Raw genomic sequence first — 22,308 nt, forward strand, 5'->3', positions numbered from 1 at the left:
CATCAATATGGTAAATCAAGCCTAAGGTATTTCTCAAATTTATACGCTGCTGAACTCTTTTTTAAAAGGAGCATTTCAGCCTTTGAAAACCATTGCTAATGAAGATTAAAATTCACAAATTCCAGAGTAATATGTACCCAGTGACAGAGGAATTGAAAGTCTTTGGGAACATAGCCTGAATGTGTTTATCGAATTTGTTTTTCTTCACAAAGTATCAAAATTATTTTTATAGGATTTGTGAATAAACCTTATCAAAAAACTGGAAAAAAGTCCTTTGAGTATTAAATCATGTGCACAAAGCAAAATGTCATATTTTAATAAATATAGTTATTCAAAACCAAGTCTTACATTTTGTGGGTTTATAACAAATAGCACCATCACTAACAGACTTGCATTTTTCATGTCTCCAAATTCCTTTTGGATCCAAGACTACACAATTTCCAGGAGATTGTTTATCTTTCCATGGGATGTAGTCAAATGTACTGCCATCAGACCATTCAAAACTTGATTCATTTCCCTGTTTTAAGAATAATAGAGATTAAAAGAAGTTTAGGACTTTTATAGCAGAAAAATTGATTAAAAAAAAAAGAATAGAGACAACCTGATTCCAGAGAAAAGAATGTTCAAAAAGAACATTAAGAATATATATATATTCTTGGGGCGCCTGGGTGGCTCAGTGGATTAAGCCGCTGCCTTCAGCTCGGGTCGTGATCTCAGGGTCCTGGGATCGAGCCCCGCATCGGGCTCTCTGCTCCGCAGGGAGCCTGCTTCCTCCTCTCTCTCTGCCTCTCTCTCTGCCTGCGTCTCTGCCTACTTGTGATCTCTCTCTCTGTCAAATAAATGGATAAAATCTTTAAAAAAAAAAAAAAAAAAAAAAAAAAAAAAAAGAATATATATATATTCCTTATATATATATGTATTATATATTATATATACACATATATGTGTATATATATACTAATATATATATGTGTGTATTGAAATGGATTGTTAATTATTTGCTTACAATTGTTGTAGGTCTGGACTTATTTGTAAAATCAGGGATTTACTTTTGATGCTTTGATTTGAGACATTTACTCTGGTGTAATTTAAGTAGAAGTTTAAATTTACAGAGTTACCATATTCTGTCTCCAGATTTATTTTTCTTAAGGATGAGTTTATATAACACTTGAAATTAAATGACATGCAAATGGCTCCCATTTGTCAGAATTACAGATTTACAACCCTAACCTCCATATTATTCCGAATATTGTTTTTTATGTTTTAGAGTTCTGTGGTTTGTGTCTCTGGCTACATTTTTTCATATTATGAAAGCCATCAAACAGCAGGGGACTGGAAGAAAAAAATATTTCCCAAGAAACTCATATGGGAAGATTACTTTTGGTTTTCCTCTGATTCTATAATCCTAATTTGTCATGCTTTCTTTCATGTTCTTTACTTTGTTCTAAAGATTATTTAAATTAGGCCTTCAATTCTAATCTCAATAGATGCCTATTTTTGGTATACTGGACATTATATAGGTATATGAATATACTAATTAATAAGATTCAAATAGTGGCACAAAAGATATGTTTACTACCAAAACATTATTCTCAAATAGTGCAGTTTGTAGGGGGGAAAGTGAGAAGAAAACATGCATTTATTAGTCCTAATATGAAGAATTTTATTTGGCATCTTATATAACTTTATGTGTTAATATTCACTATAATCTTATATTAAGGAAAATATTATCACCCCAGTTTTACAGATGAAGAAGAAATAAGCTTTCAAAGGTTAAGTAATCTGCTCACAATTCCTGAACATGTAAATGGAAGACCCACCACCAGTACTAGAATTCAGGTTTTTCTGATTCTGTGCTATTCCTGTTTTCCCTGATTTCCAATTGGTTCTCCCCAACTAGGTGACAGAGAGGTGATGTTGAGATATTCATCTCCTGGGTCCTTGGGTTGGCCTGGCAGTGTCTAGGGCAGCTGCAATCCACCATTTGCCCTACTGCATTCTACACATATAATTTTCTATTTGCAAAAAGATAAAATTTTCTATTTGCCAAAAGGTAAGAAAGCACTAGGCATGCAAATTGAGTCCCAGGACTTAATCTGATGTCTTACTTTGAATTAATATATTATGCTCAAATTTCCAACCTTCTAACACATTTGGAAAATTTCTGGAAAATAAGACAAGACTTACATCGTGACTTGAGAGCCCAACCCATAGTGGAAATCCGTCACGTTTTACGATGTCTTCCAGAAAGAGCTGGTCATTTTGGTCATGAACACTTGCCAAATAACCTCCATTTTGAGAACACATGTTTAATGCTTCATACCATGTTACCTTTTTTTGAATAACGTTATAAATACCATCTTCATATGGAATAAACTGTGGCAGAGTAGCATTATATTCTTCCTTGTAGTCAACTACAACATTTAAATTAAAAGTATTAGTGATATTATTTAAATTATTTAAAATACATATTTTGGGTAAGACTGGAAATGCAATCATTTCTAAAGTTAAATAAAACTGGATTTCTTATTAACAAGGGAAGTAAAATGCAGACTTTATTTTTCTTATAGCCACAACACATATAATAGGTTCTTAAATATTACAGTTGTCTGGTTGATTAAAGAAAGGTATAAACATTGTCTTTCATGTAAGGAGCTCACATAGGAATTGGGGACAGAAAACAATAATACCTGAAATGCAGGCCAGACAATTAACCATTATATGATATGCATGACTGAGTAGAGAAGGAGCGATTCCTCTGAAGTAAGAGAGTCAGAAAGTCTGCTTAACAAATTCAGTTTGCAGAGTTTAGGTTAGATGAAATTAGGACTAAAAAGAAGTAAGATAACCAGAAGGTAAGCTAAAAACAAATGAAGAATAACATTAACAGTAACAAAACCACAACGATGAAGGTATTTCAAAGAGGCACACGAACCAAGTGAAAGAACTCCCAATGGCCACAACTCGAACATTGGATTATAACCCAAAGTATAAAATATATAACCATGAGCCCATACTGATATAAACAATTGACTGAACAAATTTAAAACTGGGAGAGAATAGACAAATCTCTTGTACAGTAGAATTCCAAATAATTTACATAGATATGCCCCCTCAGGAAGATGAATAACTCTTCAGTCTGTGAGTGTGAGCTGATTATAGTGACTTCCTTCTGAACAGTATGGTATGGAAATAGGGAAAAGAGTAACTTTGCAGTGGAGAAAGTTAACAACCATCATTGACAGCCAGGTGATCAAGGTTAAAATCAACAGTGGTAAGTCGTGTTGGTGGCATATACCTTTCCTAGGATGTGATAAAAATGATATTTTACCTCTGTGTGTTTTTTTTTTTTTTTTCCTAAACCTCAAACTCACAACTGTAGTCATGAGAAAAACATCAGTCAACCCAAAGTGAGGCACATTCCACAAATACATGACCTATGCTCCTGAAAACCGTCAAGGTCATCAAAAGTAAGAAAAGTCTAAGAAATTTTCACAGCCAAGAGAAACCTAAGGAGACAAGATGACTATATGTAATATAGTATTCCAGATAGCATCCTGAATAGAAAAGGGACATTAAGTAAAAAATGAAAACAATCTGAATAATAGATGGACTTCAGTGAATAGTAATCTATCATACTGGTTTATTAGTTGTGACAAATGTACAATAGTAATGTAAGATGTCATCAATAGGGAAATTGGTTATGGTGTATATGGGAATTTTCTGTACTGTCTCTGTAACTTTTCTATAAATATAAAATTCATTCTAAAATAAAAAGTTTGTTAAAGAAGTAAAAAAAAAGGTGGAAGACTTCTTGTCCATAAAAAAACATACATAAGGTGCAAATGAGGATCAAGCATATACTGTACATGGGACAATTAAGAGATCAGCCTGACACAAAGAGAGCCTTATTGAGCCAAGAATGGGGAGAAGAAACGGGGGCTGGAAGAAAGCCTAGAATTTTAGAATAGATAGTTTTTCTAAGAAGTCTTAGAGGCTTACATGGACTCAAAGTAATTGGTAACAGGGAAACACTGGAGATTGCTGATTGAAATGGTGCTCCAGAAAGTTATTCTGTGGCATTATGAAGGGAGATCTGGATGTTAGCAGAGGTCTTATACCATAGTGGCCATTATAACACTTTCTAAGCTGTGAAAAATTTAAAACTGATATGCATTTAAAAATAGATTTATGCAAGGAATTGGGCAAGCTTAAGAGACATTTATTTTTAGGCTAGAATGTCAAAACTTTACACTTTCTTATTTATAAAAATCGTATCCAGTCTTCAAGACCCAACCATGTCTTGCCTTGTCCTCAAAGCATTTCGTTTTTACTATTCCCGTTTTCGCTGATCTCTTTTGACTTTCCAACAAACGTAAGCCAGTACCAAATAACGTAAAATTAACCTATGCAAAACAGAGCTAAAGAGTTAAGTGCTATTTCCCCAACTACGTTTTACTCTTTGATTTCAAGACCATGACACCATGGACTGTGTCTTTTCCTTCCTCTAACTGCTGTAGTAACTTTCATAGGACAGAAAATAGAGGTGGCACTCAAAAAATACAGTTGCATGATTCCCACTCATGGAGGTGATGGCCCTATGTTCTCTTTCCCTGGTATAATGTCTACATTAGCATACTTACCCATTTCAATTTTACAAGCAAGAATGCTGTTCTGGGTATAGTGAAGTATTTCTTCAATAACATTGAAGGCTTGAATATCCCAGAAGCCATCAGTACTCAAGCCAGCAAAAAACTTGTCATTTTTTATATCTGGTCTTCCTCCTCTCCAATTTGTGTATGACAGCGTGGTCTTATCAGACCACAGAAGAGAATTATCTAGGGAAGAAACATTTTTTTCTATGTTTAGAGATTAAATGAAGACTTGAATTATACTTAATATTTCAAACTCAACTGATTTTCTTTCTTCTTTACTTACTTTCTAAAAAGCTATATGATTATGTATATTTCTTTAAAATGTTTTCTGATTATAACGGTAAATCATGCTTATTTTTAATTTGGAAAGTGTAAATTATAAAAATGAAAATTTGCTTATAATTTCACCATCCTGTAATAAGCTTTATGTTTTGCTATTTTTAAAGTCAAATTTTCATTTCTCCTGTATATATGTTTAATTATAACAAAAATGAATATTATTTTATTTAAAAATTAACACATTACAAAACTAGTAATAGAAATCCCTTCTTTGGACCTAAAACCATACACAATTGAGCGTATTTTTGTCAACCGATTTTTTTTTAAGACTTTATTTATTTGACAGAGAGAAAGAGATCACAAGTAGGCAGAGAGAGAGTGGGAAGCAGGCTCCCGGCTGAGCAGAGAGCCTGATGTGGGACTTCATCCCAGGACCCTAAGATCATGATCAGAGCCGAAGGCAGAGGCTTAACCCACTGAACCACCCAGGCACTACAGTCAACCGATTTTTGACAAGGGTGCCAAGACAATTCAATACAAAAGAGTAGTCCCTAGGACAACAGGATATCTACATGCAAATATATATATATATATATATATATACATATATATATATATATATGATTTATATAAACTTAAATATACATATAAACATATTTACATATGTAAATATGTTAGAACCTTTCATTTTACCATATAGAAAATTAACTCAAAATAGATCATATAGACCTAAAGGTAAAAGCTAAACCTATAAACCTATAAACACTTGCTCTTGCAAATAAATAAATAAAATCTTTAAAAAAGTTTTGTGTTACAAATTCTACTATCAAAGTGATGGTGGGGGACACTTGGCTGACTCAGTTAGTAGGGTTGTGACTCTCTGTCTTGGAGTAGTGAGTTTGAGTTCCATGTTGGGTATAGAGCTTACTTATAAAAAAATAAAGTGATGGGAGAAAATATTTACAAATAGTTTGACAAGGGACTTATATATCCAGAATATGTAAAGAATGTTTAAAGAAGGTTTATAACTCAACAATAAAAAAGACAAATAATTTAAAAAATGGGTAAATGATCTGCATAAAGCTTTTTCAAAGATGACATACAAGTAGATAATAAGCATATAAAATTATGTTTAATATCTTTAGTCAGGTATCTTCATACCTACCAGGATGGCTACAATCAAAAAAAAGAGATAAAAATAAGTGTTGGCATAGATGTAGAAAAACTGGAAGGTATGGAAAATGGCATAGCAGTTTAGGAAAACAATCTGTTAGTTCTTCAAAGGGTTAAAAAAAGACCCAGCAATTCTTCTTTTAGGTATATACCCAAGATAAATGAAAATATACATCCACACAGAAACCTGTATGTCAATGTTCATAGTGGCATTATTCACAACCAAAAAAGTGAAAAGAATCTAAATGTCTATCAACTGATGAACGGGTAAATAGAATACAGTATATCCACAGAATAGAATATTACTCAGCCATAAAAGACAGATACATACTACAGTGCTACATGCATAAGGCATTATGCTAAGTAGAACAAGCCAATCACAAAAAAATTCACATATTGTATGATCTCATTTATATGAAATGCCTAGAATAGGTAATCTGTAGAGACAGGAAATAGATCAGTACTTGATCAGTAGATCAGTAGTTGGAACTAGGGAGAAGGGATAGAGAATCAGGAAGGAGTGCTAATGGTATGGTGTTTCTTTCTGGGGTAGTGATAGCTAAACAACTCTGTGACTATATTAAAAGTCAATAAATTGTATACCTTAAATGGCTGGATTGTGTGAGGGAATATATCAAAGTTTCTGAAAAATAAGTTGCTAGGCTTATTAAAATTATGAGTTGGCATCAAGAGTGAAGTCACTATAAAGTACACATACCCATTGTTGTCCTGGTTATTTGTACCTTTCACTGACGACCATCTTCTGAGGTGGTATACCTAAACATGTGCCTTGGGGCACCTGGGTGGCTCAGTTGATTAAGTGACTGCCTTCAGCTCAGGTCATCATCTTGGAGTCCCAGGATCGAGTCCTGCATTGGACTCCCTGCTCAGCACAGAGTCTGCTTTTCCCTCTGACCCTTCCCCCAAGGGCTCGCTCTCTCTCATTCTCTCTCTCGCAAATAAATAAAATCTTAAAAAAATAAATAAACATGCGCCTGCAGCAAAGACACATTAGAAACACTGCACACACGATCTGGTTCTTGCTCACTGCTTTATATCCACCTCATGTCTTCCAGGCCCTCCTTCCCTTTCCCCAAATGTTAAACTGACGATTTTCTGGCTAACATGATGGTTGATGGTATATTCCTAAAACTGCTATACAAAAGGCCCACTTTTTCATTTGGCTTAAAGCATCTTTCAGTTGAAAAGTGACTTCTCTTTTTTTTTTTTTAAATTAATTTATTTATTTTTATTTGCTTATTTACAGCATAACAGTGTTCATTGTTTTGGCATCACACCCAGTGCTCCATGCAGTACGTGCCCTCCCTATTACCCACCACCTGGTTCCTCAACCTCCCACCCCACCCCACCCCCTCCCGCCGCCCCTTCATAACCCTCTGGTTGTTTTTCAGAGTCCATAGTCTCTCATGGTTCATCTCCCCTTCCAGTTTCTTAGTAGTTTCTGTACATAGTCTTACTTCTGAAAAGTCAGAACTTAAAAAAAAAAATCCTTTGCACCAGTGGTATTATAATTAAATATTATTTAAGTACACTGAAATAATTAAACAAATCTATGGATGTGAATTAACCCCGTAAGAATTAGATTTAAACCAAATTTGCTATTTGCTTGAGACATCTTTCTTTCTTTTTTTTTTTTTTAATTTATTTATTTGACAGAGAGAGATCACAAGTGGGCAGAGAGGTAGGCAGAGAGCGAGGGGGAAGCAGGGTCCCCGCCAAGCAGAGAGCCTGATGCGGGGCTTGATCCCAGGACCCTGAGATCATGACCTGAATCGAAGGCAGAGGCTTAACCCACTGAGCACCCAGGTGCCCCGAAACATCTTTCTATATCATGTGAATTCATGTCTATATACTTTGGTTGAAATTTTGTTACACGTACAATTTATAAAAAGAAGTTACAATGCTTAAAAGGAAGTCTAAGATCTGAAAATGCTTTTCAGAATACAGAATATTTTTTAGTTGTTTCTGACAATATAACTAACAGTATATCAGAAGGTAAAATTGAAATTTCTATGTCCTGGGTGTGGTCTCCACTGGTCTCTTCGGGAACACTGTTTCCTCAGTCATTTCCAGGTAAAGCCTAGAAAATTCCCACCTACTTTCTCTCCATTTTTTTTCCCCTTCCTAGTTTTAATGGTATTCAAGTGTCATTGGAGAAAGGATTTGGGATCTTAAGTCCCACTATGATGAACTCATTTTTGATTGGCAACCTAAGTCTCACCTATTGCCTGATAGCTTAATTTTTGTTAACTCATCTGTATGCCATAAATATTTAAGAAAAACTTCGGCAACTCTAAAAAATGAGTCAGGTTAGATAGCAAGGAGAAAGCTATATATATTTTTAAAGACTTTATTTGAGAGGAAGCACAAGCAGGGAGAAAGGCAGAGGGAGAAGCAATTTTCCACTGACCAGGGAGCCAGATGTGATGCAGGGCTCTTTCCCACAACCCTGGGATCATGACCTGAGCCAAAGGCTGATGCTTAACCAACTAAGCCACCTGGGTACACCAAGAAGATTATTTTAAAAATGGTCATATTTGAATAATTTAGCTTATGCCTTTGGCTGTCATTGTCCTATGCCCCTTATTAGGGCCCACCATCCTTTTTGGCTAAAAAATGTGTGATGTGTGATGTTTCAGAGTGACTTTTTTCCTAATTCCAAAACTTCTATGATTTTCAGGATATCTCTAATTGAGTATTTTTCTAAATTGGTCTTATTTCTGCTATTATTAGGGTCTGTGTTTTAAAAATTATTTTATAGCAGGGTGCCTGGGTAGCTTAGTTGGTGACTGACTCTTTTTTTTTTTTTTTTTTAAGATTTTATTTATTTATTTGACAGAGAGAGAGATCACAAGTAGGCAGAGAGGCAGGCAGAGAGAGAGGAGGAAGCAGGCTCCCCGCAGAGCAGAGAGCCCGATGCCGTGCTCGATCCCAGGACCCTGAGATCATGACCTGAGCTGAAGGCAGCGGCTTAATCCACTGAGCCACCCAGGCGCCCCAGTGACTGACTCTTAATTTCAGCTCAGGTCATGATCTCAGGTTCGTGGGGTTGAGCTCCTAGGTGGGGCTCCTGCTTAGCAGGGAGTCCGCTGGAGATTCTCTCCCTCTTCTTCTCCCCCTCCGCTGCTACTGTGTGTGCATGCATGCACTCTCTCTCTCCTCCCCCTCTAAAAGAAATGAATGAATGAATCTTTAAAAAATTTCATAGCAATTATGCCTTGGACTTGTGGCATTTAGTCCCAATTTCAAATAATCTATCTCATTGTCAAACTGTTTCTCATTTTTCTAACTCATAGTCCAAGCCAATGCTGTAACCCCAAAGGTGCAAGGTTAATGGAAGTATAATTCCATTCTCATTTATCCCATATACATCGTAGAGATACAAGGTAAATATTAAAGATTTCTATGGCAGTGTGGTCATTTTTAGTTAGTCTTGAATAGGTAGGAGAGATAGTGGAGAAAGGAAATTATTTTCCACCATTTAACTCTAACCTTGGTGGTAAAGGCATTTTAATGGCAGATTTGAGATCTAAAAATTGTCTGGTTATTTATAGATATTCTGCTGGGGCGCCTGGGTGGCTCAGTCGTTAAGTGTCTGTCTTCGGCTCAGGTCATAATCCCAGGGTCCTGGGATCGAGCCCCACATCTGGCTCCCTGTGCAGCGGGAAGACTGTTTCTCCCTCTCACACTCTCCCTGTTTGTGTTCCCTCTCTTGCTGTCTCTCTCTCTGTCAAATAAATAAATAAAAATCTTTAAAAAAACGAATATATCAAAGAAAAGGAGTTCTGCTAAGTGCATAATTATAATTTTATATATTTGTAAACATATTTTGAAGAACTATATTTTTGTGGCTTGATAAATAGTGTATAATAAAGTATGAATATAAGTACAGAAAATCAGCTGATTTACAACTTACTTTCATAAGTTATACTTAACACAACCCATGAAGCCATATTATTGTAGTGCAGAAGTTGCTCAAGAACAAAGTTATTCTCTTTTTCATCTCGAATACTCAGAACATGTGATTTTGGATCTGTTAAATAAAAAATAGTCAATAATTTTAATAATTACTTATCTAGAACACTTTATTTTGATAGATTTAGAAAGTTTTATTTCCCAGCTAAATAAACTCAAAAACAATATTCGAAAATAAGAGAGACATGTAAATTAAAACTATCTCATTGTACTGGGGCTCCTGAGTGGGTCAGTCAGTTGAGCACCCAACTCTTGGTTTCAGCTCAGGTCATGATCTCAGGGTCATAAGAACCAGCTCCCCACAGGGCTCTGTGCTCAATGAGGGGTCTGCTTGAGATTCTCTCCCTCTGCCCCACCCTCTGCTAGGGCTCTCTCTTTCAAATGAATAAATACATTAAAAAAATGATTTCATTGTACTAAAATGAATAGATTAAGAAGTTTTCAGGCATTTTGATGTTATTTTAGTTTTTTGTTTTTTCTTTAGAAAGATAGAGAGTACATGGGAAGGGAGGGACAGAGGAAGAGGCAGAGAGAGAATCTTAAGCAGGCTCCATGCTTAGCCCTTCATAAAGTTGATCTCACAACCCTGAAACTACAACCTGAGCCCAAATCAGGAGTCAGGCGCTTAACCAACTGAGCCACTCAGGTGTCCCTAACATTTCGATGTTAAATTTGTTCTTAGAGAATAGTGTAAAACTAGCAGATGAGTAGAGAATTTAAAACACTGATTCACTTCACTTTTCCTCATTTAAGGCTTATTTTGAATTGGCACAAATTTACCCATATTAATAATACACATCCAAAGACAATAATAAAAAAAACCTCTTGGATGATCTACAAGATAGATCTTCACTTCCTTAGATATCGCTCTTTATATTAGGATTAAAAAAGTTTAATATTTCCCAAAAAGCGTTCCTCAGGAAATTAGCAGGAGTTTCTCAGAAAAAGACTGGGTGGATAAAAGCATCACAAACACTGTTACATGAAGTTAAACTAGTTCATTTATGACAGTACTTCTTAAAGGATATGCTGATGTACATATGACAATGTCTAACCGGAAGCAATGGTGTATAGTATTTCTCAACCTTTTTCTTGTTGTAAGGATCCTTTTCTTAGACTACCTCTCAAGACTAGTTTCTAAACAGCACACTTTTGAGAATAATGGTTTGGTATTATCCAAAAGAGCTTCCCACAGTTCACAGGTCCACTGTTCAGAAGTCATAAGTCCTCAGTGGATCTCACAGGGAATATCTGAAGAATCCCAAGAGTTGAAAGTGTGAAATACATATTTCTTTGAAGCAGAGCTGTTTCTTTGCTTTTGACTACCCATCTGAGCCTTCAACAACCCAAATTCACCTATTTTCACTTTGTCTACAGTCTACCTTGGTTTAACATCCAGTTCTCTGCTTGCTAGAGTCATTTCTTTTTGCTTTTTAAGCAGAACTCGTTTTGTTTATACATATAAAGACAGACTAGCTCTCTAATGGATGGGTAAAGAAGTAACTCTTATATTCTCCATTTTAACTAAACACAAATTTTTATACTTTTTTTGTTCATAATGTAGAAATTAGGAGATGAATATTTTTGCACTCTAGTGCTAATTATAAATACTTATAACACACTCAGGTGAGACTTTTTTTTTTTTAAAGATTTTTATTTGTTTATTTGACAGATGACAGGTAGGCAGAGAGGCAGGCAGAGAGAGAGAGGAGGAGGCAGGCTCCCCGTTGAGCAGAGAGCCCGATGTGGGGCCTGATCCCAGGACCCCGGGATCATGACCTGAGCCGAAGGCAGAGGCTTTAACCACTGAGCCACCCAGGTGCCCCGAAACTTGTTTTTTAATGAACATACATGTAATGGCCGCATAAGGTACTTACTCAGTTTCTGGCATTTAGAATGAATTTCATCTGGTGTTGCAGTATATTCAGTCTTTGCTATTATGAAATTGTAGCAAGAGTTCTGAAATGGTATCCATGGAGTAAATAAAACAGGAGATGGACACTGAACACTCTCAACTGTTCTGATCTCTTTTTCAGTCTCATCTGAAAAAAAAAGGCAATGGTATGAATTCTAACTTTACACATAAATGTTAAATCCTGTTCATGGTAATTAGGCTTGATTTGTAGGGAATATTCCAGAAGCCAACAAATAATAGCCTATTGATGCTTGTTCTGTTTATAGTCAAATATAATGTGACCTCTTAACTGGGTTTCTGTTGGAAGAAATTTATTTAACACAGTTTCCTTCCGCTCACTCCTGCTGTGAAATGAGTGAAAGGATATAAAATATGAGTTGCTGTTAGGTTAAATGTAGCTTCTGCATTTCTGTGTCACCAAACCTCAAATACAAGGGGCAACCTCAGAGACGATACAAAGATATTAATAATGGGCACCTACCTATTACTTTGGGAATTCATCTTTAAGTTTCTCTTTACCAATATCTTCTCTAATTTCTAATTTTATTTAAAAATAAAATTTTATTTACAAATAAAATTTCTAATTTTATTTTTTATTTATTTTTTAAAGGTACATTTTAATGAAATATGTGCTGTTCTAAGTTGTTGCTTTAAATGAAAGCAAACAGAAGTAGTTGAAAATCTGACATCTAGAAAATCTGGCTTTTTAAAAAATTTTATGAAAAAGTCATTTAAGAAGATGAAAACATAGATATGCTCTACTCGAAGCCAATCAAACAGATTTAATATGCAGTAGAGACCATTCAAAATGTCTCCCAGCTCACAACTCCCTTTGTCTGGAAAGTACATGTATCTTCTTTCTACTGCAAATGCACAAATGTGGGCCCCGGCAGTTGTATAACCACTTTCTTCTGACGAGGCTAGAGATCGTATACCTTACTCAGTTGGGTGCATCAGATTCTCTCTAAGAATTTGGAAAGTGGATTGCAGGGAGAGTCAATTCATTTCCAGTTACAGCTATAATCGAGAGCTACAGAGCTGCCGTGTTTCAACATGTGCAGAGAGAAGCAGAAAGTACATGAAAAGAAGAGTACAAATCCACAGAGAGAAACAGAAGGGATAGGTGGGACACAGTATCTCTGGGTTCCTGATTCCATCCAGTTTCTGATTCCCATTCTCATGAAGCTCAGTGATAACCTCATTTTTGAGGATCTAAATTTCCCTTTTGGCTTAAGCTAGCTTGAGCTGGTTACTGTTACGTACAAACAAACGAATCTTAACAGTGACTCTTAAAAAGAAACTGTTGTTGAGACACATGAAAAAGTGCTCCACATCACTCGGCATCAGGGAAATACAAATCAAAACCACAACGAGATATCACCTCACACCAGTCAGAATGGCTAAAATTAACAAGTCAGGAAATGACAGATGCTGGCGAGGATGTGGAGAAAGGGGTACCTCCTACACTGTTGGTGGGAATGCAAGCTGGTGCAACCACTCTGGAAAACAGCATGGAGGTTCCTCAAAATGTTGAAAATAAACTACCCTATGACCCAGCAATTGCACTACTGGGTATTTACCCTAAAGATACAAACGCAGTGATCCAAAGGGGCACGTGTACCCGAATGTTTATAGCAGAAATGTCTACAATAGCCAAACTATGGAAAGAACCTAGATGTCCATCAACAGATGAATGGATAAAGAAGAAGTGGTATATATACACAATCAAATACTATGCAGCCATCAAAAGAAATGAAATCTTGTCATTTGTGATGACGTGGATGGAACTAGAGGGTATCATGCTTAGTGAAATAAGTCAATCGGAGAAAGACAACTATCATATGATCTCCCTGATATGAGGACGTGGAGATGCAACATGAGGGGTTTGGGGGGTAGGAAAAGAATAAATGAAACAAGATGGGATCGGGAGGGAGACAAACCATAAGTGACTCTTAATCCCACAAAACAAACTGAGGGTTGCTGGGGGGAGGGGAGGGAAGGAAGGGGGGGGTTATGGACATTGGGGAGGGTATGCGCTATGTATGGTGAGTGCTGTGAAGTGTGTAAACCTGGCGATTCACAGACCTGTACCCCTGGGGATAAAAATACATTATATGTTTATAAAAAAATTTAAAAAATTAAAAAAAAAGAAACTGTTATTGATAAGAATTACCAAAAAAATTCTCACGAATCAAGTTTCCTACAGAATATAAACATGAAATATATACAAAATGAGGGAAGTAGGGACTTAAAACTGAAAGACCAAGTACCATTGTCAGCTGACAAAAATAAAGATATAACATGTCTAAAATAAATCAATGACAAAGTACCCAACACATAATAATTCTACTTTAATACAAATTTTCATGACAAATTTTGTTATAAAAAAGGATATGATTATAATTTCAGAACCAGATTTTACAAAACTACCCCCTCTAAATCTCACTATTCATGAGACTGATAATAATTGAAGAGTTAAAATATTTAAAATTAGCATACTTCCTGGATAGTAGCAAATAGCACCTGGTTGCATATGATCACAATCAGATGTTTTCCAGAATCCATCAGTGTCTAATATTACACAGTCTTCAAGTTGCTCATTATTTTCAGCCCAGCGACTAAATGGAAAATGTTTTCTATCTGACCAGCCGAAGTTGAGTTCATCCTGTAAACCGCAGAAATACATTTCAAGTGGCAATACTCCGTGTTACCCATTTTCTATTATTTTTGTCCCTCATCAATCTAATGACTTTTAATTTTACCTCACATATATATATATTTTTAAATTTGACCTTACATTTAACACATAGTTTCATAGACTTACCATGCACCAGGCACGGTTGTAAGGGCTTTGCAAATATTAATTTACTTAATCTTCATAACAACCATATGAGAATGAACTATTGTATCCATTTCACGAATGAGAAACTGAAGGCATGTTGTGTGCACAGTGCTGGGATTCTAATCCAGGCCATCAGACTCTAGAGCCTATGGTCTGAGCCGTTAGACTGAGCTGCCTCACACATAATTGGAACTATGGGTTGTTGGAAGTCAGAGAAACAACATGTAGGAGTGGAAAGAACATGGGCTGGAGCTAAAGCATATCTAGTTTGGAATTCTGGTGCAGTCATCTATTAGTTTTTGATTTTACTTTGCCATGTTTCCATCCCCTCAGCTATTAATGGATGTGACACTTAACCTCAGGGCTGGAATTAGTGGGGTGATGTGTAAAACACATAATGGCCAGCAGGTATACATGGCCTCATAAATATTAGCTCCCTTCCTCTTAACTGTGACTCAGGCTGCTTTCACACTTGGGTTTATGGAGAAGCTTCCTTATTCACTCTATTTCATTGTGCACTAAAAGACTGTGAACATCCGTCCGTCTTTACATCTTGCCAAGGGCCTGACCACCCACCTACCCTGAGAGAGACTTTACAGAATAGGTACAAAGTCCAGGGGATGGACTGTGGGGATACAGACCTGCTGTGCTTCTCCAAGGTGCTGCCAGAGCACCAGGCCTTGTACACTGACCCAATGACATAAGCTGTCCTGAGACCCAAGGCAATTTTACATCAGTGGTTGATTTGGATATTGGGTAAAGGCCACACACAATATCTTTAGTGAACCATAAATAGCAAACATGTTTAAGCTTCAACACCAACAACTGTTTTCATTCTGAAATTGTTCTCTACCAGGGTTCCAGCTGTAACTTTGTGGCCAGTTAATTCCTAAACCCCTGTGGCCTCAGATGTGGTCCTTTGGCCATGTGATGTTAGCATTCCCCTGGATTCCTTCACCTCTGCTGCCTTCACAACTTACCCAGGTATCTGGTCCTTTGGAACTTTTATTCCTTGTAGATAAATCCCTGTACCCTCTATCTCTGCTGAATACCCTCTTTCTTTATTAAGACTGTAAGTATCTCTTAACTAAATTCTTGACCTTAATTAAAACCTATCTTTTCTACAGGAATAATGTCCTTTCAATACCCACAGGGAAAGGTTGTTTATTTTTCCATTCTCAGATACCACAGGGCTATGAGAATGGAGTATTTTTATTCCCTTCAGTCATTTCCTTTAGGGCTTATGCAAACTCCCAGATTCCTTGCCTCTTTTTGACTTTCACTTATAACTTGGCCTCCTTGTTCCTCCCTGACATTCACTAAGGTGATGCCCCATGTCTTGCTCTGTCCTCTTAGTCCTACCATTGACTTATGGCCATTCATGTTCATGTGGATGGCTCATCAGTTCCCCAGCCTTGGTGACTTCCTCTATTTCTATGTACTTCCACTTCTACATACCTAAGTGACCTGCTCCTGCAGACACACTCTGAACTTTATATAACCCAGAACTGCCTCAGGCATTAGTTCAGGCCAACATCATCAGCTCCTGCATGAATTTTTTACAAGAAAGCTCTAGAGTGCTCACTTCCTCACCTGCCCTCTGCCAAAATAATTCTTCTTAGGTAAAAATCTGTTAATGTTACTACCATGTTTAAACTCTTTCAGTACTCTTTCATTGCTTTCAATGTAAAGTTTTATTTGTATCCTGTCACGTTCCAAAGATTTAAGGCAGTTTATACAGTCATGTAATAAACCTGTTAAAAGAGTGAAAGGAAAAAGAGAAACATAGGTGAAGAAGAATAGGGTAAGAGGGTGCCCAGGTGGCTCAGTTGGTTGAGCCTTACACACTTCAGCTCAGGACATGATCCCAGAGTCCTGGGCTTCTTGCTCAGTGGGGAGTCCGCTCTTCACTCTCCTGACCTGAGCTGAAGGCAGCTGCTTAATGACTGAGTCACCCAGGCACCCCAATAAATAAAATCTTAGAAGAAAAAATAAGATAAGAAACAATGTCAAAATCCTTAAGTGATGAAAAAAAGTTAAAAAATAGTATGATTCCAAATGTCTTAAAAAATATACATATGTATAGGAAAAACCTTGAGAAATATATACCAAATTATTAAATCATATTTATTACTAGGTACTGGGATTACAGGTGATTTTAATTTCCTTTTAAAAAAATTTACTGGGCACCTGGGTGGCCCAGTCAGTTGAGCGTCTGACTCTTAACTTCTGCCTACGTCATGACTTAGGGTTGTGAGATGGAGCCCTATACTGGGCTCTGCACTTGGTGTGGACATTGCTTGGGATTCTTTCTCTTCCTCTCTCTCTGAGCTCTCAGCCCCCGCTCTCCCTCAATTGAACTCTGATTTTTAAAATTCTTTTCTTCCTCTCTCCTTTGCATTGGCTGGGGGAGGCAGGGCAGTTCCTGATTCCCACTCAGTCTTTAACTAGAATAAAAAGAAGTGTTCAGCTACACATGTCCACTTGAACTTTTTCTTCATCTAAACAATAAAGCACCAGACCTTTCAAAAGTAAAAGATGACGGCCACTAAAAATTCACGTCATTAAATTTACTCACTGTAGTAAGACTTGACAATCTCCAGGTTCTTTCAGTTTGATATGAGAAATGCTGTGTACTACAAAAATTTCACATTCCATCACCCAATCTGGGCATTTGGGACTGAAAACTTACGTCTTGACTGGAGAGTCCAATCCATAGAGAGGAGTTATGAAGAACACCCTGCACAGTTAGGAACGCCTGCTGGTAAGGGTCTGTGATGCTCACCAGCTGCATGTTATCCTTCTGACACTCCCTTAGAGCATCAAACCAAGTCATAGGCTTCAGGATAATTTTGTACAGATTATTTAGATACTTCACTGTGTCTGAAGTGTTCTGCAAGGTCTGTTTGCTTTCAACTTCTATGTGTAAAAGGAAAAAAAAACACAAAAAATCACTCACTCTGCAAGTCATGGGACATTTCCTCAAGGTTCTCCACAATAAGTACTTCAGATATTACTTATCTATTCATTTGTTTTGGATTTTGGTTAGGCGAACTAGGTATGTCTGGCTGTATACCTTAGGTATATGTGTGAGCCACAACACTTGTTTTCTAAAATTAGAATAAAATTCCGTTTTTGTTGATCTGATTTAGGAAGGAAAAAAAAGCTGTAAGTAAAAGTAGCCTGCGATAAGATTACCATTTCAGGTTGGTGTCAAATACCTCCTTTGTTTAAACTCCTTCAACAAGAGAAAGTGTTAGGTGTTCCCTTACAAGGTTTCCATCTGGGAGAGCTCCAATGAAAAAAATGTACAAAGCAACCCACAAAAAGCTGTACTGAACTATTGCTTTACAGTACTTCTCTGAAGAAAGCAGTTACTAAACAGTATGAACAAATGAGCATGGTTTAATTTAACAAAAATTTCTTTAGAAATACATGGATTATCTACTTGAGGTTTTCATTACATGGCAACTTTTTTTCTAATCATTTGTTAAAAACATTGTGATCAATGAAAACAATGTAATACCTTCTAAAAACATCTCTTTGAAAATATGGATGATTCTTATTTTTAGCACACATTTTATCCTTATTTGGATTATAGTGAGGTATACACAGTGATCTGTTTATAATGCTTCACACCTTTTTGTATGTGTGTGATAAACTTAATTGTGAATGTTTACCAAAGTCAATTAAAAACATTACACTTTTTCTCTTTTCTCCAAGATAGAAAGTAAAAATGTCAGAGTAGAAAAAAGAACAAAATTCAACCACAACTTACTATAATTAGATAACTCTTTTTAACCAATTCCATCTGATACTTAATTTTGATATTTAATTTAGTAAAGCAATGTTAATTGAAAAAAAATCACATTCCATTTGAGATAACCTGACTCACTGAACCAATATGGATTTAGCCATGTTGAAATTTTAAGGAAGCTATGTTTATAAATTAATATTAATTCATTTATAAGATTTTTATGAAAAAATATTGCATATCTCTAACAGTATAAAGTACCATAGTTATCTAGATAATAATTTATACCTGAATATTTCTGACAGAGAGACAGAGTGTGGTGTTCACTGCAGGAAGTAAAATTCCATGTCCCAGTATAAGGCGACTTTTGGAGGTTGAGCATTAGTGCACAGTGGTATTGGGACTCTTCCTCAAAAATCTAAACAAAAAAGGCAAACATATACAAACAATCATGAAACTATAACTGTCTGAAGATCCTAGCAGGAGAACTTTATATTACAAATTGGATTTTTCCTCCTGTAAAAAATTCCATTGAAGAGTTGACCATGAGGGCACCTGGGTAGCTCAGTGGGTTAAGCCTCTGCCTTAGGCTCGGGTCATGATCTCTGGGTCCTGGGATCGAGCCCCGCATCAGGCTCTCTGCTCAGTGAGGAGCCTGTTTCTCCCTCTCTCTCTGCCCGCCTCTCTGCCTACTTGTGACCTCTCTCTCTGTCAAATAAATAAATAAAATATTAAAAAAAAAAAAAGAAAAGAAAACTTAAGTGAACTTTTTTTTAAAATATTTTATTTATTTGACAGAGAGAAATCACAACTAGGCAGAGAGGCAGGCAGAGAGAGAGGAGGAAGCAGGCTCCCCGCGGAGCAGAGAGCCCGATGTGGGGCTCGATCCCAGGACCCTGGGATCATGACCTGAGCCGAAGGCAGAGGCTTTAACCCACTGAGCTACCCAGGCGCCCTTAAGTGAACTTTTAAAGGCATACTAAATGGCTGAATGGAATTCAAACCCAGACAATGTGATTTTGACATTTAGGCATTCAAACACTGCACCAAATCCCTTTAGTATTAAAGAATGATCTCTGAAAAGGGTTCTAGCATCACATGACTTTGTAGGTAATTCCTTCAAACTTTCAGGGAAAGATAGTTCTCCAGGCTGAGTCATAATTTCAAAACACAAAGGCAGAAAGCTAGTCAGTTTATCTTCTGAAGCTAACATTATCAGAAAAAAAAATCGGACAATATAGCATAAAAAATTAACTCTATGAACAGAGATTCCCAAATACAATTCTAATTAGTCCAATTCCGTATACTAGTAAGTTAATAATACATTCATTTTACGGATTTTATGATAAGATGAAGATGGTTTAACTTAATTCTAGCAGATACTGGAAATAAGCTTTAGAAAAATTAGTATTTTTTCCTGAATAAAAGTTCTAAATAAGCTAGTTACAGAATGATATAACTTAAACGGAGTTGGCATTGGTGCACCTGGGTGATTCAGTTAGTAAAAGTGGACTCTTGATCTCAGCTCAGGTCTTGATCTCAGGGTCATGAGTTCAACCCCATGTTGGGGTCTGTGCTAGGTGTCGAGTCTACTTAAAAAATAAAAAAAAAACAACAACTAAACAAACAAACAAAAAACCCCAAAGAGTCAGCATCATCATGTAACAATGAGAGACTGCAGACACTCCTACAAAATCCAGGTCACGTCTAGGATGGTGGTTATTCCTTCTGGTACTAACACAGTTCTGGAAGTCCTACCATAGGTAATAAAGCATAAGCTGGTATTTGAAGATTATGATTATCTAATTAGGAAACCCCCCAAAATCTAGTGAAAAACTCTGAGAAGTAATAAGAGATTTTAAGTAAGATGGCCAATGAAATAAATACATAAAAATACTAAAACAATAAGTTTCTACATGTCAGTGAGAAAATCAAGAAAAAACCTGCCACTCCTAGAAGCAATGAGATACGGAGGGCTCTAAGGAAAGACCTGAATAAATGGATATACTATACCATATTCTTTAATTGAAAGATTAATAAAAAGATGTTAATTCTCCCTAAAATATTGTTAAATTTTTATCAGAATTTTAAAAATTTGTTTTAGTTGGAGATTGACCAAATAATTATAGTTTGGAAGAATGGACAAGAATAGCTAAAACTATTTTTAAAGGTATATATAAAGGTAACTATTTTTATTATATTTTTTAAATATGTAAAATTATAGTATTTAGATCAAGGTCAGAGTTATATAAGAGTATAACTCATGCACACACACAATATATGATAAAGGAGGCATCGTAAATTGCTTTTAACAAATGGAAGTATATGCAACAAGTGATGTTAGACAAGATTAGGGAAAAGCATTTAGTATTCACTGACAAGTGCTCGCTTCGGCAGCACATATACTAAAAATAGTATTCACTGACAATATATACCATAAACCACAGTGTATCATGCTGTCAGGAGACAAAGGCAAAGAAAATATACACATATATTTAACTAACATTTATATGATGAACTTTCTAACCTAAAAGAAATGGAGGAGAAAAGGGAGAAAAACAGATTTGAATGTACACCTGTGCAAAAAATCAAAACCTATTTCTATAATATCTTCAGTATTCAGCATTTAAGAAAAAAAAACTACAGGAATACTTTTAATAAACACAAGAAACAGAGTCAGCAGAGTTTGATAAATATTGGCAAAGAATAAGAACATTCATATCTGATGAAATTCAAATTACTATTGAACTTACAGAAGTTTGTTTTCATTTGATATAGAGAAATATAAACAAAAACATGATTGATATATTTAAATTACCAAATTAGCAAAAATTTTTAAAAGACAGTGATCCTTAGACGTAACATCATAGAGACGCTAAGAACACTGGTTCTGCAGACTCATGGACCTAGATTTAAATGCCAACTGCATGCGTGGCTGCATAACTGGGGGCAAGTTACATGACTCCTGTTTCTACATTTCTTAGAGGTGGAATAACAGACCTTTTCACATCTACTGCGCAGATTAAATGAAATAATGCATATGATGCATTAGCAAAGTGCCTGACACATATTAGCTGCTCAACACATGTTAGAAATTATTAATATGCTGGTATGGATAGAATGGCAATCATAATACATTACTGACAAAAATATAAACTCATAAACTTTTCTGGAAAGCATCTGGTGATCAAAGCTTTTAACTACTTATATCTTTAGATTGGGCTATCGACTTCCAAAATCTATCTTAAAGAGGTAATCTGAACTATAACCAAAGATTATGCACAAAAATGTTCACTGTAGCACTATTTATGATTATGCAAAAATGGAAACAGCCTGAACACTCAGCACTGGTTAGATAAATGGTGGCATACCTATCAAGAAATACTGCATTAACTATTAAAATGCTTATCAAGTACATCTTTTAATGGTATAAGAAACTACTTATGATAGAATACTAAATGAGAAAAGCAGAATACAAGATCTTATCTATGTCAGAAAGATAATGTATGAAAAAGTCCTAGGAGAAATAATGCTGAAATACTTATTGTGATTTCCTAGATTAGGGTTCAAACATGGTTTGAGACTCCTTTAGTTGACTCACATATGTGATAATGAAATAGGATAAAATAGGACAAGGAGAATAGACTAGACAGAGTAGAATAGAATAGAAAGAAAATATCAGTGTGCACACCCT

General features: G+C 36.0%; 1 protein-coding gene across 2 annotated transcripts in view; it reads right to left on the bottom strand.

The window, feature by feature from the left end:
- Nucleotides 1-22,308, bottom strand: part of LY75 (lymphocyte antigen 75) — a 132,383-nt gene that overhangs the window by 47,236 nt on the left and 62,839 nt on the right. For both annotated transcript variants that reach the window (XM_046018802.1, XM_046018803.1), the window contains exons 24-31: nucleotides 18,903-19,032; nucleotides 17,553-17,779; nucleotides 14,518-14,683; nucleotides 11,981-12,145; nucleotides 10,045-10,161; nucleotides 4,644-4,838; nucleotides 2,188-2,414; nucleotides 349-517 (exon numbers count right to left, since the gene is read on the bottom strand). In XM_046018802.1, coding sequence (XP_045874758.1) covers nucleotides 349-517; nucleotides 2,188-2,414; nucleotides 4,644-4,838; nucleotides 10,045-10,161; nucleotides 11,981-12,145; nucleotides 14,518-14,683; nucleotides 17,553-17,779; nucleotides 18,903-19,032 — 1,396 coding nt within the window. The remainder of the gene's footprint in view (nucleotides 1-348; nucleotides 518-2,187; nucleotides 2,415-4,643; nucleotides 4,839-10,044; nucleotides 10,162-11,980; nucleotides 12,146-14,517; nucleotides 14,684-17,552; nucleotides 17,780-18,902; nucleotides 19,033-22,308) is intronic.

This window comes from Meles meles, chromosome 9 (genome assembly GCF_922984935.1).
Source record: "Meles meles chromosome 9, mMelMel3.1 paternal haplotype, whole genome shotgun sequence".
Classification (NCBI taxonomy): Eukaryota; Metazoa; Chordata; class Mammalia; order Carnivora; family Mustelidae; genus Meles; species Meles meles.